The 16,983-nt window shown below is 43.3% G+C and overlaps 1 protein-coding gene across 3 annotated transcripts in view; it reads left to right on the top strand.

Moving 5' to 3' along the window:
- Positions 1-1,105: 1,105 nt before the first annotated feature.
- The window catches only part of rad50 (RAD50 homolog, double strand break repair protein), a 175,668-nt gene continuing 159,790 nt past the window's right edge, over positions 1,106-16,983 (top strand). Inside the window, exons 1-2 of one of the 3 annotated variants that reach the window (XM_078551113.1) lie at positions 1,106-1,232; positions 14,143-14,327. In XM_078551113.1, the coding sequence (XP_078407239.1) occupies positions 14,199-14,327 (129 nt within the window). In that variant the 5' untranslated portion in view covers positions 1,106-1,232; positions 14,143-14,198. Of the gene's footprint in view, positions 1,233-1,472; positions 1,551-14,142; positions 14,328-16,983 lie in introns of those variants that run through there. The other 2 variants (XM_078551114.1, XM_078551115.1) reach the window with 2 other exon arrangements.

Genomic DNA, 16,983 nt, shown 5'->3' with positions numbered 1-16,983 from the left:
AACTCCCTCCCTAACAGCACTGTGGGTATATGTACACCACATGGACTGCAGCGGTTCAAGAAGGCAGCTCACCACCACCTTCTCAAGGGCAACTAGGGATGGGCAATAAATGCTGGCCAAGCTAATGCCCACATCCCATGAATGAATAAACAAAAATAGAGGCAGATATGTACAAAAGCCATGAAGTTTTGCTAAACCTATGAAGAACAGTTCCATAAATATAAAAGCAAAATACTGCGGATGCTAGAAATCTGAAACAAAAACAGAAAATGCTGGGAAAACTTAGCAGGTTTGACAGCATCTGTGGAAAGAAAAACAGAGTTAATGTTTCAAGTCCTTTATGACTCTTCTTCAGAGCTCTGAAGAAGGGTCATACGGATTCGAAACATTAACTCTGTTTTTCTCTAGAACAGTTCCATGCCACTGTGACTATGGTTCCCAAATCTGGGCACCAGAAGTCTATGAAGGGGAGGGTTAAAGACGGCTGGGGTGGGCCAGATAAGGGGGAAACAGGAGATGCACAAGGGCTCTGCCAAGGACAGTCCCACATTGGAACACGCTGCTAAAGGAAATAGCCACAGCCCCATCACTTGAAACCTTCAAGACCCATCTTTAAATCATTTCCATTTATAAGTTTTTCACTATCATGACTACCATTTCAACTAGTCACATCTGGTTCAGCTGGTGCTAACCACATAAATGTTGAAAGAGTATGGAGTGTGATGCTTAAACAGCCAAAGCAAAAGCACACAAACTTCATGCTTCCATGCCTGGCTCTGTTACGAATGCACCTTCCCTGCTTATCAAGTCCTAGGGTGTGAACTTGAACCTGGAGAGAGCAGGAGCGCAACAAAACCTCCACAAGTATATATATATATATATATATATATGAAAGGGGGCGGGACTTCCAGGCTGCACTGTCCCCTGTCAATCAACCGGCTGCTCCTTGCCGCCTCCGGTGAGTGAAAGGAACTGCAACATGAATCAATGGAAGCATTGGATGGAGAAGATGCTGCAACCTTAACCGGAGGCGGCAGGTTGATTGACAGGGACAGTGCAGCCTGGAAGTCCCGCCCCTTTTTCCCGGGGGGGGGCGGGGGAGAGAGGAGGCGGGGGCTGCGGCTGCGCCTGCGCAGTGAGGCAGGCTGAGTGTCGCAGTTTTGAGCGGGATCAGCTGGAACCAAGGTTCCATTGGAGTGAGTGTTGGGGGTTCGGGACGGGGCTCGCCTCTTGTAAGTTGTGGCCTTTGGTTTCCCCTCTCATATGTCTCACACCACCTGTTCCTCACTCCGCTTTATATCTCCCCCACCCCCTGATTTGCCTCGGACCCTTTTTTAAAAAAAAAATTATTTTGCTGCAGGGGTTGGGGGGGGGGTGCGGGGGCTGTTTTATAAGAACCCAAAGCTTCATCTTCCATGTGTCATGGTTTTAACATTCTTTTTTTTAAACTTTTACTTTCCCCGATCCGGGAGCCGCCAATTGACGCATGGGCCCCAACCCCTCTCCCAAAACATCTGCTGCAAAGTGAGTATCGACTTCCTGCAGGCAGGGTAGATACTTTAACAGATAAGCCTGAGCAGACCAGAGAGTTTTGTTAGCTCCACGGTTTCTGCACTGTCCCTGTCAATCAACCTGCTGCCTTGTCCGCATAGGGCATGAAGGGGCCCTGCTTTGTAAAGGACCATGACACTCCCGAGGGGGATGGATGAAGGATGAATGAATTTGAAATGATTTGGCGGCTTTCATACCCTCAAAATGTCCCAAAGTACACCCCCAGTCAATCCATGACTTAGGAACTCTAGGGGAATGTGACAGCCAGCTTGCACTTGGCAAGCAGTAGAGAGATAAACAGACTCTTTTTAAAAAAAAGTTGTTCATGGGATGTGGGCACTCCTGGTAAGGCCAGCATTTATTGTCCACCCCTAATTCCCCCTTCAGGAGGTGGTGATGAGCCGCCTTCTTGAACCACTGTAGCCTGTGTGGTGTAGGTATTTCCACCCATTCTCTAGAGAGGGAATTCCAGGGTTTTGACCCTGCAATGATGAAGTGGTAGCTGATATATCTCTTAAGACAGGATGGTGTGCGACTTGGAAGGGAACTTCCAAGTTAGTGGTGTTTCCATGCGTCTGCTGCCCTTGCTCTTCTAGGTGGTAGAGGTCATGGGTTTGCTCCTCCGTTACTCTTTGAATAACATAGTGGAATCTGGAGGGCAAAGATAACCTGTAATGTCTCAGTTCTCTCAGTAGTGTACTCGCGTGTCTTCTAAGATGACGTACACAAATCTCTGGAATGTGACTTAAACTACCAGTATGCAAAGCTGACCCAGCCTCGTCAGCTAATTATTGAGCAATTCAGTTATAGTTCCTGTGAGATAGGTGATTATTACAATGGAGATCAAATATGAACCATCTTTTGTATACTAAAAAATTCTGATCTTGTATCAGCTAATGTACCTTGTCAGAGGTTAAATTAACTTCTTTGTCGAAGGGGAACTAGATTTATACTTGAAAATGGCATTTACATGGCTAAGGGGAAACAACTCCTGTATATATACAGCACCACTAATGTAATAAAACTCCAAGATGATTGCAGGCATGATTAGCAAACAAAATTTGACACCAAGTCAGATGAGATATTGGGGCAGATGACCAGAAGCTTAGTCAAAGAGAGAGATTCTAAGGAACATCTTACAGGAAGAAAAAGAGGTAGCGAGATGGCTGGCGCAGACACAATGGCCTTTCTCTGTGCGGTAACTTTTCTATAGTTCTATGGTTTAGGAAGGAAATTCTGGATTTCAGGGCCATGACAGCCGAAGGCACAGCCACTGATAGTGAAATGATGGACTTAGGGGATGTGCAAGAGGCTAGAACTGGAGGAGCACAGAGATCTCAAAACGTTGTAGGGCTAGAGGAGGCTACAAAGATAGAGAACTGGATGTAGCTATGGAGGGATTTGCAAACAAGGATGAGCATTTTAAATTTGTGGTGTTGCTGGAACAGGAGACATTGTAGGGCAGCAAACACAGTGGTGATGGGTAAACTTGATGTGATTTAGGTCACAGGTTCTAATTAGGTAGCTCTTTTAAAAGATGGCAGAGACATAATGGACCAAACTACCTCCTTCAGTTTTGTAACATTATTATTGAAAAAAGAGAGAGACTGTTGAAGCTTTTCGTCTGACACTCATCAGGATAGATGCAAGAATACCAAATCTCAAAGGGAGCAACAATTTATACTGCATGAGGAAAGGGTGCTGATTGGTTGAGGCATTGCCATGGAGAATGCACCTGGGAACTATTGTCCCAGCTTGGAAAGGGTGCTGATTGGTTGAGGCATTGCCATGGAGAATGCACCTGGGAACTATTGTCCCACCAGCTTTTTAGTTCAAAAATGCCTGGACATGTTCCTTTTGTCGAGGACACTGCATTTCAATGTCGGTGCGCTGCCAGGTGTGTAGGCCATATGTCCCAACCATTGGCAGATCGTATCAAACAGCATGTCCCTTTGGCTGTTCGCAATAGGCAGAGTACTGACCGTACTCAACCAGTCCGTCGGTGCCAATTATGGGGCAATGATAGTGGGAACTGCAGTAGAAGGAAAATAGGGTTCCTGAGCATTGCAGAGCTGAAGGAGGTTCGAGATGGGAGTGGCAAGCCATGGTGGGATTTGAACGTGAGGGTGAGAATTTAAAAATTGAGTCATTAGCGGATAAATGAGCGCAGGGATAATAGGTAAATGGGAGCTTGTGTGGGTTAGGATGTGAGCAGTAGAGTTTTGCATGAGCTCAGATTTTCCAAATCCAGATTTTCCAAGATGGGAGGCAGTTGTTAATTGGAAATGTAACCCTATTATTAAAAAAGGAGGGGGAGAGAAAACAGGGAACTACAGACCTGTTAACCTGACATAAGTATCAGGGAAAATGCTAGAATTTATTATAAAGGATGTGATAACTGGACACTTAAAAACAATGGTAGGATTGGGCACAGTTAACATGGATTTATGGAAGGGAAATAATGTCTAACAAACTTTTTGGTGTTTTTTTTTGAGTATGTAATTAGCGGAATAGATAAGGGGGGTCCAGTGGATTTGGTGTATTTGGATTTTCAGAAGGTTTTCGATAAAGTCCCACACAAGATGTTAATAAACAAAATTAGAGCACATGGGACTGGGGATAAAATACCGGCATAAACCGAAACTTGGTTAAAGGACAGAAAACAGAGAGTAGGAATAAATGGGTCATTCTCAGGTTGGCAAGCTGTGACTAATGGGGCATTGCAAGAATCAGTGCTTGGACCCCAGCTGTTCAGTCCATATCAATGACTTGGATGTGGGGATTAAATGTAATATTTCCAAGTTTTCTGATTATACAAAACTAGGTGAGAATGAGGAGGATCAAGGAGGTTTCAAGGGGATTAGACAGACTAAGCGAATGGGCAAGAACTTGGCGGATGGAATATAATGTGGAAAAATGTGAAGTTATCCACTTTGATGGGAAAAACAGAAATGTGGAATATTTCTGAAATGGTGAGAGATTGGGAAGTGTTGATGCCCTAAAGGACTTGGGTGTTCTTGTTCATGAGTCACTGAAAGCTAACGTGCGGGTGCAACAGGCAACTAGGAAGGCACATGGCATGTTGACCTTTATTGCAAGAGGATTTGAGTAAAGGAGCAAAGATCACTTGCTGCAATTGTATAGAACCTTGGTGAGACAGCACCTGAAGTATTGTGTATGGCTTTGGTCTCCTTACCTAAGGAAGGATATACTTGCCATAGAGGGAGCGCAATGAAAGTTCACCATACTAATTCCTGCGATGGTGGGATTGTCCTATGAGGAGAGATAAGAGTCCTAAGAATGAGAGGTGATCGCAAAGAAACTAACAAAATTTTTACAGGGCTCGACAGAGTAAATGCAGGAAGGATGTTTCCTCTGGCTGGTGTGAGGGGGAAGACGGTGATCTAGAGCCAGGGGACAGGGTCTCAGAATAAGGAGTAGGCCATTTAGGACACAGATGAGGAGGAATTTCTTCACTCAGAGGGTGGTGAACCTTTGGAATTCTCTACCCCAGAGGGCTGTGGATTGAATATCTTCAAGACAGAGGTTGATTAAAATCATCAAGCAACATGGCGATAGTGTTGGAAAATGGCATTGAGGTAGAAGGTCAACCATGACCCAGTTGATTGTTGGAGCGGGCTTGAGTGGCCAAATAGACTATTGCTCCTATTTCCTACATTCCCATTAGAATAGCTGAGTGTAGAGGTGACAGGAGCGTGAATGTGGATTTCAGCAGCATCTGGGCTGGGACAGGGATGGAATGGCCATGCACTTTAAGAAGATGTCGACCCAGACGATAGAGACTTATAAAATCATGGAAGGAGGAACAGGCTGCCTTTTCGTGCAGTGAACGCTGATTCGCTGAATTCCTTCCAAACAGAGCTGTGCCCTTTACTGACTGGGACAGAAATCACCTTGCACAGGAGGAAGGTATTCCATAAAATAAATTAGGGTCTATTTATATAATGAGGTTGTTTCGATCACCAAAGGGGGTCAGAGAGGAATTTTCCCCTTATTTCCCTAGGTTTTTTCCCCTAATTGTCCTGTGGCTTTATTAGGTTTTTCAGCTCCATCAGGAGACTGTGGGGCTCTGGGTGTTTGTATTGTGAAGTGCTCGGCACCATAACAGTATAGGAGAGGCTTGATGGACCAGTGGCTCTTTTCCTGTCCTTCGTTTTCAGATGTGTAAACTGGGAGCATGTCTTACAATGTGTGTCAAGTTGAAGAAAAATTATTTTACTAAAAATGGGGAGCTTTTAAGGTGACAGGAAATAAAACTCTACCTTTAACAAACAGCAACATTGAGCCCTGGTTCTCTGCTTAACATAGTGAGAATCGCCATTTGGGAATCTGGATCAGTATGGCTCAATTGTCTCACATATTCGACATTTTCAATGCCTGTTAAGTTGTTGGAAAATAGTGAGGGTAAGATTTAGTTCAAAAGACGTTAGCTCATTAATGGCAGGTAGCATTAAACGTTACTGGTGTAATTAGAAACAAAAACAAAAAATGCTGGTAAAACTCAGCAGGCCTGACAGCATCTGGAGAGAGAAACAGATTCGACGTTTCGAGTCTATATGATCCTTCTTCAGAGCTACAGGGAAGTAGAAATGTGATGAAATTTATCCTGTTTAGGTGGGTGGGGCAGGTGAAGCTGGATAGAAGGCCAATGATAGGTGGGGGCAAAGGAGAGATTGACAAAGATGTCATGAACAAAAGGACAAAGGGAGGTTGATGGCAGTGGTTAAGGGCTAAAAAAGGTGCTGATAGTGGCATTAAGGTGAGAATGCAATAATAGCAGAACAAGGATAACCACTGAAAAGAACAACATGAACAAGTGACAGATGGCCCTTGTGGGGTGGGAGGGGATGTTGGTGGGGGAAAAAGGGATTGAAAATGGGAGAGAAAGGGGAGATTAAAAAGGGGGATAAAACAATGAATAAAAATAAAAATGAATGAAAATAAAAATAAGTGGATAAAAAATAAAAATGAATTTTGAAAAAAAGGGCCAAAAAGGGGTGAAGATAGAGGAGCGACTTCGTGGCCTGAAGTTGTTGAATTCAGCGTTAAGTCCGGAAGGCTGTAAAGTGCCTAATGGGGAGATGAGGTGCTGTTCCCTGAGTTTGCGTTGGGCTTCACTGGAGCATTGCCAAGGACGGACATGAGAGTGAAATGGCGAGCAACAGGAAGGTCTGGGTCATGCTTGCGGACAGACCGAAGGTGTTCTGCAAAACGGTCACCCAGTCTGCGTTTGGTCTCTCCAATGTAGAGGAGACCGCATTGGGAGCAGCGAATGCTGTAGACCAAATTTGAAGGAGGTGCAAGTGAACTGCTGCTTCACCTGAAAGGAGTGTTTGGACCCTTGAATGGTGAGGAAGGAGGAGGTAAAGGGGCAGGTGTTGCACCTTCAGCAATTGCATGGGAAGGGGGGTGAGGTGTTGGGGGTGATGGAGGAGTGGGCCAGGGTGTCCCGGAGGGAATGGTCCCTTCGGAATGCTGACGGAGGGGGTGAGGGGAAGGTGTGTTTGGTGGTGGCATCATGCTAGAGTTGGCGGAAATGGCGGAGGATGATCTTTTTGAAGGCGGAGGCTGGTGGGATGAAAAGTAAGGACAAGGGGGACCCTATCATGGTTCTGGGAGGGAGAGGAAGGTGTGAGGGCAGAGGTGCGGGAGATGGGTCGGACACGGTTGAGAGCCCTGACAACCACAGTGGGCGGGAAACCTCGGTTAAGGAAGAAGAAAGACATAATTAGTATAGTAAGGTACAATTAGTATCATTGCTGATCAATACTGGTTCTGCTGAAAATCATACATTTTTGATGTGCAGTTCCACCAATTGTAGAGTTAGTTCTGTATTCTGTTTTGCAATCTGTTGTGGTGAGACTTGCTGATGTCGATCTCTGGTTAAGCCTGGAGCTTGACTCGGTTAGCCAATTTAGAATACGCTACCCTAATGTTTTTAACAAAGACACTTGTACTTATTTTGTAGCACAGAACTTAGATATTGCTGAAAAAAGAGACCATGCTGTTGAAGTTTTTTGCCTTGCATTCGTCAGGACAGAATTGATATTCTTGCAAATTCTGTCCAGCTGAGTGCAAGATGAAAAGCTTTAACAGTATGTCTCTTTTTTTTTCAGTAAAATTACTTGTGACAATTGTTCTGCAGATAAACTTTGAGGCTCAACGTTTTTATAGGATTCATGCAGTATAAAGTGAAACAATCACTGTTGCATAACTACTCAATTCATGAATAGTTTGGATAAAGTAAGGGCAAACTATTGCAAGTATCAAAAGGGTCAATAACCAGAAAATGACTGATTTAAGGTGAGGGACCAGGGATGACTTGAGGAAACGTTTGTTTTACGCAGTGAGTTATGATTTGGAATGCACTGCTCAAAAAGGCTGCTGGAAGCAAATTCGGGAGTGACTTTCAAAAGGAGAATGGACAAATACTTGAAGGAAGAAAATATTACGATGCTATTGGGAAAGAGCAGAGCAGTGGAACTAGCCTGATAGCTCCAGCAAGAAGATGACAAAGACATGATGGACCGGATGACTGCCTTCTGAGCTGTGTCATTCTGTGATTTTCAGCGGTATAATGAAGCAAGTGACCTAGAATGTAGGATAGTAAGCTGATTGTATTAAAAGGCAGTAACAGAATCGTTGAATTCTCAACAGTCTATATTGCGGGAGGAAAGGCTTTACTAAACTAGAATGCAGAGGTAGTTGTTCAGTTAACAGATTTATGTTTCTCATTTTGGTTTAACAAACTTTGGGATGCAGGGCTTCCAGTAATGATGCCAACTGTTGCTGCTTGACTTAGCTTCTGGTGGCCAGGGCTGTACTTTTATGCTTTTGTTTCTTTTTGCGATTTTTCCATCCCTGCCTTTTGGCTAATACTCAGTAGCTGCTGATAGGAACGTGGCCTGGAAGATACGTCATAATATTCAGCTGGGGAAAGAAATCATCTTCATACCATTTCACCTGCCCTGCGATGATATACTTCTGACTCCTAAATCACCACCACACACAGTGAAAACAAGAATTGCTGTAAATACTCAGCAGGTTAGTCAGTATGTGCAGAGAGAAAAGACAAGTTACTGTTTCAAATGGAACTGAAGTGTCAGAAGGAGAAGGGAATGGGGGCTCCGGGAGGGAAACAGAAAAAGAAACCTATTGGGCCCGAATCTTCCGAGGAATGGCAGTCACCGTTGGATTGTCAGTCCGCTCCTACTTTTCTCTGCCATGCAGGAGTGCCGCATTTCTGGCTGGCACTTCTGATCCCAGCTCCTTCTTCGTAGCACTGGATCGTTGCGGGAGGACGAGTCATGCCCACTTTTTTACAGCACTGGCTCCTGTATATTTAGTCCTTGAGTATTTTTAAGGCAAAGGTAGATAGATTTATTTAGTAGGCAGGAACGTGGAGTTGAGCCATGATCTTATTGAATGGTGGAGCAGGCTCGAGGGGCTGGGTGGCCTATTCCTGCCCCTAATTGGTATGTTCGTATGTATTCCAGTAAGTAAATAGTTTAAATATCCCAAAGCTTCTTTGAAAAGCTATAAAGAGAAAGAAAGTGAGTAAGGTAGGTTGGTAAGGGGTCAGGGTGGGTGAGGTAAGTGAGTAAGGGGATAGGGTGGCAAGATGGCAGGTGAGCAGGGTGGTGGGATGGCAAGTGGGTGAGGTGGGTAGGGTGGCAGGTGGTGAATGGGTAGGTGGGTTGGGAGGAGTTTTCAGGTCAGGTGCTGGTCGGGTCGGGGGCTAGTCAGGTTGGGCCGGGGGGAATAGTGGGTGGTGGGGGCAAGTCAGATCGCATCGGGGTGGTGGGGGGAGTCGGAGGGTCGGGGTGTATTTGGGTGGTGAGAGCTAGTCAGGTTGAGTTGGGGGGGGTATTGGGGTGGAAGGCGGGAGCGGCGCTCAGTGTGAGTGATTGGTGGGGTGGGGTTCGGTTTTACAGTTACCCACGAGTTAGACTACGTTTTTTTTCCTGTCTTAACATTTCCTGGGTAACTACCCAAGTCAGTAAGTTAGAGCCGTCTGCAGCCTGCAACTCCAACTCAGAGTTGGAGACTTTTTCAGAGGGTCTGGGGAGCAGGAGAATTGCCCATTGGAAGTTCAAACTCCCCGAGCAATTCCCACGGCCTCAGTGCACTGGGACTTCTGAGCAGCTCATAGCCTCCAACCACCCGGAGACTGGACGATCTCCGCCATCATCTTTTCTTTCAAACAGGTTGCACAAAAATTGTTAGATGTGATAAGGCCAAGGCCCATCTTGTTCACCTTCTATCACCTTGTTGGCCCTGGGAAAATGATGACGAAGTCGTTGGCAACTCATAGTAATCGATCTCTATCAATTAATCTGCAACAAGCCCAAAAATAGCACATGGAAAACCCCAGCGTGAGAGAGCTTCAGAAACCAAAGATCCAAAGCCACCTTTTTTCCTCCCAAGCACTTGCCACATGTCATGTCTTACATTACTCATATATTGCACCCTCAAATGCTGTTTCCTGACAGAAATGTCCATTATTGATTCACTCAGATGTAAATTATAATTGCTTCTACGGTCTCCTTCAGGATTCTGTTTCATAGATTGAGCATTTGTTCACTAAAACAGGGTTTGCCCAGATCCAGCCTGTTCATCTTTTTCTGGCAGTTTTTCTTTTTTTTCCCTGTCCCATAGAAAATACTTGGTGCCCTCTCAGTGCGTTCCACCTAAGATAGTTCCTTTCCCGTTGAAAATCAGGCATGCAGTAATGGGTCTCTGGTAGCAACCTTAAGAAAATTGTTTAAATTTCGATTTTTCCAATATTTGATTGCTAGCGGAAGTGTGCACCTGGTATTCCTGTGTTCAGAACAACTCAACCGAGTTCTTACCTTGTACCTCACTTGAGACTATATCCACATTTTTAATTCAAGGCAAAACTGAATAAGGAAAGGCCGTTCAGGACTATTAAAGACTTCTCTTTCATGGAGAAGATTCTTCTTACGAAATCTTTATAGTGTTTCCTTTTGCATTAGTAATCGTTACTTTCTGTAATTTAACTTAAAGGTCTTAGATTGCAGAATCTCCAAGGCAGCTATGGTTCTTGTAGCGACAAAAATATCGGTCCTTTCGTCAGAACAAACACACAAGTAGTGATGTGGGAATAGTTAGTAGCTGGTGTAATTGATGTGCCACCTTCACTTTTGCATTGCCAAAATTGTTTCAGTATCTCCGTGGGTTACATTGGCAAATTGTCCCTCGGCAGCGAAGGATAGTTTATCATTGAGTTCATAGAAACCTTGTTTGTGGTCATTCACTCTCAAGTAAGTCACCCGTGCCAATGTCAATTCTGGAACATTTTCAGCGTAGCAGTGCAGCGGGTTGCAATGCAGGGATAAATTCAGTGGCGTATTTCTGCTTGTGTCGACCATTAAGCCGGCCTGTGGTGGGTTCATACCCATAATACATTTGCATTTCATGAATGCTCATTATCTTGAAATAGTTTTTAATAAGATCCTACGTTCAATATAAAGTCCATCGCACACAAGAATCTCATGGCACCCTGTTCACTACCGTTTAAAGGTGGCAGTCGCCTTTGTGTGCATTTGTGTGTAAGGACAGTAGTTTTCCATGTTTAGCTCTGTGGCGGAAGGGAGGGAAGGACAGTGGACTCTTGCATGGAGGCTTGGAACTGGCAAGGATGAGTCAGTGGTGAGGGGTGGATGTGAAGTAAGGTAGGGGGCATGGAGGAGTAGAAGAGGGATCCAAGGAAGGACAGAGGGTGGGGTTGGGGGGCATGGACGAGTGAAATAGGAAGGGTCTGGAGTTCTGGGTGTGGTGGGTGTTGCAGTTGGTGGGAAGTCAGTCAAGATAAAGGAATGAGGGGCCTAAAGGGTGGTGTCGGTACTGTTCAAATGTGTGTCCACCTCGGGGTGTTGACTGGCAGAGTCCTTATAGGGCTTTGAGTTCATCTACAGCGTTTCATTTACCGCCACTGAGAGTGATCTCGGACAATGTCCTTTACAATGTATCAAAGGGAGGGTCAGCTGAGCCTGCACATTCAGCCATGTCCTAACAGAGTGACAAGTACAACACTGGACACCAGCATGAACATTCAATAAAGGGTGAAATCAAAGATAACACGCTTTTTTTTTTAAAACAGTATGTCGCTAACTCCCCTGTAGCCATCGATGTGTACCAGCCACGAGATGAGCCAGTACATTTGGCTCTCTGACTAAGCTTTACTCAACAAATAACGATGATGCACACGTGAATAAACTGAACCAATGTGATGTGAAATGTGTACAAGTGAAATTTAAATTTGAAAAATATCCGTACCACCTTTGTGCTCTCACGTCGTGTGTTAACTGTAATGTAGTTGGGCTGGAAAGTTGTGGCCATGATGCGCAGCCTCCCTATTTGACCAGGAGACCCTTTTAAATGCAGCATGGTCAGCTGACAGTGGGTTTCACCAATGAAAAGTTTCCCCACCCACTAAATCCAACGTGTTTTGTGCATGCATGCCACTGGCACTTAAGATTTTAATTATAATCGCGTGGGAAATGGCAAAAAGAGAGTGGAAGTGGCAGAACAAAAACAAAAATACCTGGAAAAACATATCGGAAGGATATGTTATGGTTATTTGCAATAGGACGTCCATCCTATCACTTTAATAATGTGATTTCTAAGCCTGCCTTCACTTCACAAGTTCTGAGATCACTTTTTCTTAAGATTTTGATCTCCTGTAGTAAAATTTAACCCCTTCTCTCTCTTTCTCCACCTCCCCCCCGCCCAGCGCCCCAACTGATGAAAGCCTTAAAGATTGTAACTTGTTGATGAATTTCAGGTTCTCTAACCTATTAGTTGAGATTATAGAGTGCCCACTGGATGTGTTCGAGGTGTTGCAATTTTTGGACCCACATTGTAGTTTGAGAGTTTTGCACCCTGTAATTCAGTAACTTGAATGACAGGGGTGTGAGATGTGAAATTCCTGCTGTACGCTGATACATATTTTAACACTGGATTCCACAACCTGCGAAACAACGCAAGGCTTGACATATCTTACCAAAGTTTTTGCATGTTTTAGTACAGCAGTAGTGTGTGGCCTGTACATGGCTAAGAGTTCCTGGTGCTAAAAGGAAGTGAAGTATCTTTGAAATCAAAAAAAACCTTTCCTTGTGTCTACCACACAGTCACTATCTCACTGAGAAGGGAAGTGGCAAGTCACTTGAAGATCTTCCTTGGTTTGCAGGTGGGAAGTGAGCTGTGTATTTATTCTCCATGGTAGAAGTGTGTCACTTCTACTGTCCACTGCGGTTCTGAATTTCTCCTGTGGGGAATTTAAAACTATGACCGTACTCTTTCGTATTGATTCGTAATGGGTATTAATTATAATTATCTTGTTACTCACATTGGTAAAGAAAAGCGATGAAACAGACTTGAGTTGAGGGAGAAGGGATCTTGGATGAACCATAGAGGGGAAATAGAATAGTTCGATGTTATCCAAGGAGGTTTATTTTAAATAAAATTTGAATTAGACCCTAGCTTTACCTGATATGCACATAACTACGTATCTTCCAACACAGTCTGCTGGGTTGTAGTCAGAAGTGGGAACCCATGGGAAACCTTTTCTCCAATCTAGGGGCTCACTTTTACTGTTGCCCAACTGACATCAGGAGGATGCCATCTAGCCCCTGAAACCTGTACTGCCAGTCAATTAGATCATGACTGATCTGTTGTAATTCCATCTACTGCCTTGGTTTTGCATCCTTTAATACTCTTGCCAAACAAAAATTAATCTATGTTTTTAAATTTTCAAATGACCTAGTCTCCACAACATTTTTTTGTGGACGGGTGGGGGGGGGGAAGGAGTTCCAAGTTTTCACTCCCCATTGTTTGAAGAACTCTTTCCTGATATCACCCTTGAATGACCAAGCTCTAATGTTGAGGTCTTGCTTTGGTCTTGTTCATGTTTTGGCCTCCCTCACCCCCTAGCTCTTATTTACCCTATTCAATCCTTTAATCATCTTAAACAAGTCAATTAGATCGCTGCCTTAATCTTGTATTCCCTTGCCGATAGCAGTCTGGACCCTGGAACCTGTCCTCTTAAATGAACCCTTTCAGCAAAGATGGGGATCAACCCTGAGACTTTTCCTGGTCTGTGTGCCTCTTGATAACCCTATAAATTCACCAATAAATTAGTGAGTGAGGAGCTGGATTTTGTTTTCCTTCTAACTACTGCCTTGGAGAACAAGAATTAGAGCCACTGGTTTTCTGCACTGAGATGTTGTAATAGGTTTGCAAGGGTCACATTTGGTCAAATGCCTGTGAATGTTGCTAACAGCTTTTGCCCAAAATGGGAAAATATGGTATTTTAGATGATTATATGCAATCAAGTCCATTTGGTACTTTTATTTCTTGTCTCATGACTTTACATTATTGATATAGATAGAAGGATTTAAAATATAAGGGAGGTTAGGGAACTGTAGCATGATTTCATAATTGGGAGTGCAGGCTCAGTTGATGCTTGACTTAAAGATTCTTGGTTAAACAAATATACGCATAGAATTGAGATGGTTCTTCAATCAAATAAATTATTTCATATTCCAGGTTCTGCATCATTTGATTACAAGATCAGAAGTGCTTGAAATTTACAGACCAGCAAGATGTCCAAAATTGAGAAGATGAGTATCCAGGGTGTGAGGAGTTTTGGGATAGATGACAAAAACAAGCAGATTATCACCTTCTATACTCCATTAACTGTTCTGGTGGGACCAAATGGCGCTGGAAAAACGGTGAGTTCTACTGGAATATCAGAGGCTGACTTTGGTCCACAATTGTGGTGTACCTTTAAGGAGTTTATCTTAAACTGCTGTCCATCATGAGACACAATGTGATGTGCTCTGTAGTATGGTACGTTTGAGCTAAGCAGAAGAATGCAACACGTGAAATAAATGCAGAAACTTAATCCAATATGGATTAAAAGGACACAAACTGAAAGAGGGGCAGGCTAAATCAGTAAACCAAGTCATCTCACATAGAATAAATTAAAATCTAGCCTAGGTTTCTAGATTAAGGTATGGATCAGTTTAATTCTACTTCCCACTCATTGCCTTCCCCCTTGGCTTTCAGGATCTTGCTTGAAATGAGTTTGGGTAGTCATGTTGTGGCACCAACCACCAGCAAATTGGTAATCTCATGTAGGCTACAAGAATGATGGATGTGGGAATAGAAAAATTCACTGCAATCTGTTTTTCATCCTCAGTATTACCCTGTTTATTGAAGTGGGATATCACTGTGGGGAGGATTAAACTTAAGTTTGAATTCTTCTACATTATGAACAGGAAATTTATGTTTGAAATGTTCTGCTTTGGAACTAGACTATAGAATATGAAATCTTTGCTTTTAAAATAATCGTCTAATGGCCAATGTAGATTTCCAACATTGTCTCCTGTAAATGGGCTTCTTAACTATTTACCACAATAATTAAAATTATTCACATGGTAGTACAGAATTTCAGAAACACTGAACCATAAGATCAAAAGACATAGGAGCAGAAATGACCCAGCCTCTACAGCCCTCTGCGGTAGAAAGTTCCACAGATTCACTACCCTCTGAGAGAGGAAATTCTTCCTCATCTCTGTCTTAAATGGACGACTCCTTACTCTGAGATTATGCCCTCTGGCCCTAGACTCTCCCACAAGGGGAAACAACCTCTCAGCATCTACCATGTTAAGCCCCCTAAGAATCTGATATGTTTCAATAAGGTTGTCTCTCATTTCTCTAAATTCCAATGAGTACAGGCCCAACCTACTCAACTTCTCCCCATAAGAAAATCCCTCCATACCCGGGATGAACCTAGTGAACCTTCTCTGGACTGCCTCCAATGCCAGTATATCTTTCCTTAGATAAGGGGACCAAAACTGTTCACAATATTCTAGGTGTGGTCTAACCAGTGCCTGGTATAGTTTTAGCAAGACTTCCCTATTTTTACACTCCATTCACTTTAAAATATAGATCAACATTCCATTTGCTTTCCCTATTACCTGTTGAACTTGTGCATGAATCCCAAAAAGCTAACATACAGGGACTCCCAAATACCTTTGTGCTGCAGCCTTCTGCAGTTTTGCTCCTCTATTCTTCTTACCAAAGTGCATAACCTCACATTTTCCCACATTATATTCCATCTGCCAAGGTTTTTCCCACTCACTTAACCTGTTTATATCCTTCCATAGACTCCTTGTGTCATCCTCATCACTTTCCTTCCCACCTATTTTTGTGTCATTTGCAAACTTGGCAATAGTACATTCACTTCCCTCATCTAAGTCATTAATATATATTGTAAATAATTGAGGCCCCAGCACTGATCCCTGTGGCACTCCTCTAGTTACAAGTTACCATCCTGAAAATGCCCCCCTTATCCCAACTCTCTGTCTTCTAATAGTTAGCCAATCCTCTATCTATGCTAATATACCACCCCCAATACCGTGGGCAGTTATCGTATTAAGCAGCCTTATGTGTGGTACCTTATCGAACACATTTTTGAAATCCAAATATATTACATCTACTGGTTCCCATTTATCTATCCTGCTCGTTAACCTCCTCAAAAGCATGATTTCCCCTTCATGAAACAATGCTGACTTTGCTTGATTAGATTATGTATTTCTAAATGATCTGCTATTACATCCTTTATAGTAGACTCCAACATTTTCCCAATGACAGATGTTAAGCTAACTGGCCGATAGTTACCTGTTATTTGTCTCCATCCCTTATTGAATAAGGGTGTTACGTTGGCCGTTCTGCAATCCTCTGGGACTTTTCCAGAATCTAAGGATTCTTGGAAGATTACTACCAGTGTATCCATTATCTCTGTAACTACTTCCTTTAATACCCTAGGATGCAACTCATCAGGTCCAGGGGAATTATCGGCCTTTAGCCCCATTAGTTTCCCTAGTACTTTTTCTCTAGTGATAGTTATTGCATTTAATTCCTCCCCCGCTTTTGCCCCTTGATTATTTAGTATTTTTGGAATGCTATTAGTATCTTCTACTGTGAAGACTGAAGCAAAGTATTTATTCAGCTCCTCTGCCACTTCCTGGTTCCTCATTATTATTTTCCCAGCCTCATTCTCTAAGGGGCCTATATTGACTTTGGCCTTTCTCTTCCTTTTTATATATTTAAAGAAGCTCTTACACTCCATTTTTATATTACTTGCTAGTTTACCTTCAAAGTTTATTTTCTCCCTGAAGAGGAGATGTTACGCTCTCCGATCCCGCAACGACCACACGAGACTCAGGCTTCCTTTTAACCGGTTTTATTCAAGCATATGCAAGGGAGCCACAATCATTCCTGAGAATGAAGATCCAGCTCCCTGATTGATTACTTTTCACTACTTTTGTACCTTTTCTTATCATAACACATTTGAGTACATTTGAATATATCCAATTGGTA

This window comes from Cetorhinus maximus, chromosome 10, assembly GCF_964194155.1.
Source record: "Cetorhinus maximus chromosome 10, sCetMax3.hap1.1, whole genome shotgun sequence".
In the NCBI taxonomy this organism is placed as follows: domain Eukaryota; kingdom Metazoa; phylum Chordata; class Chondrichthyes; order Lamniformes; family Cetorhinidae; genus Cetorhinus; species Cetorhinus maximus.
This window is presented reverse-complemented; position numbering and strand designations above follow the sequence as displayed.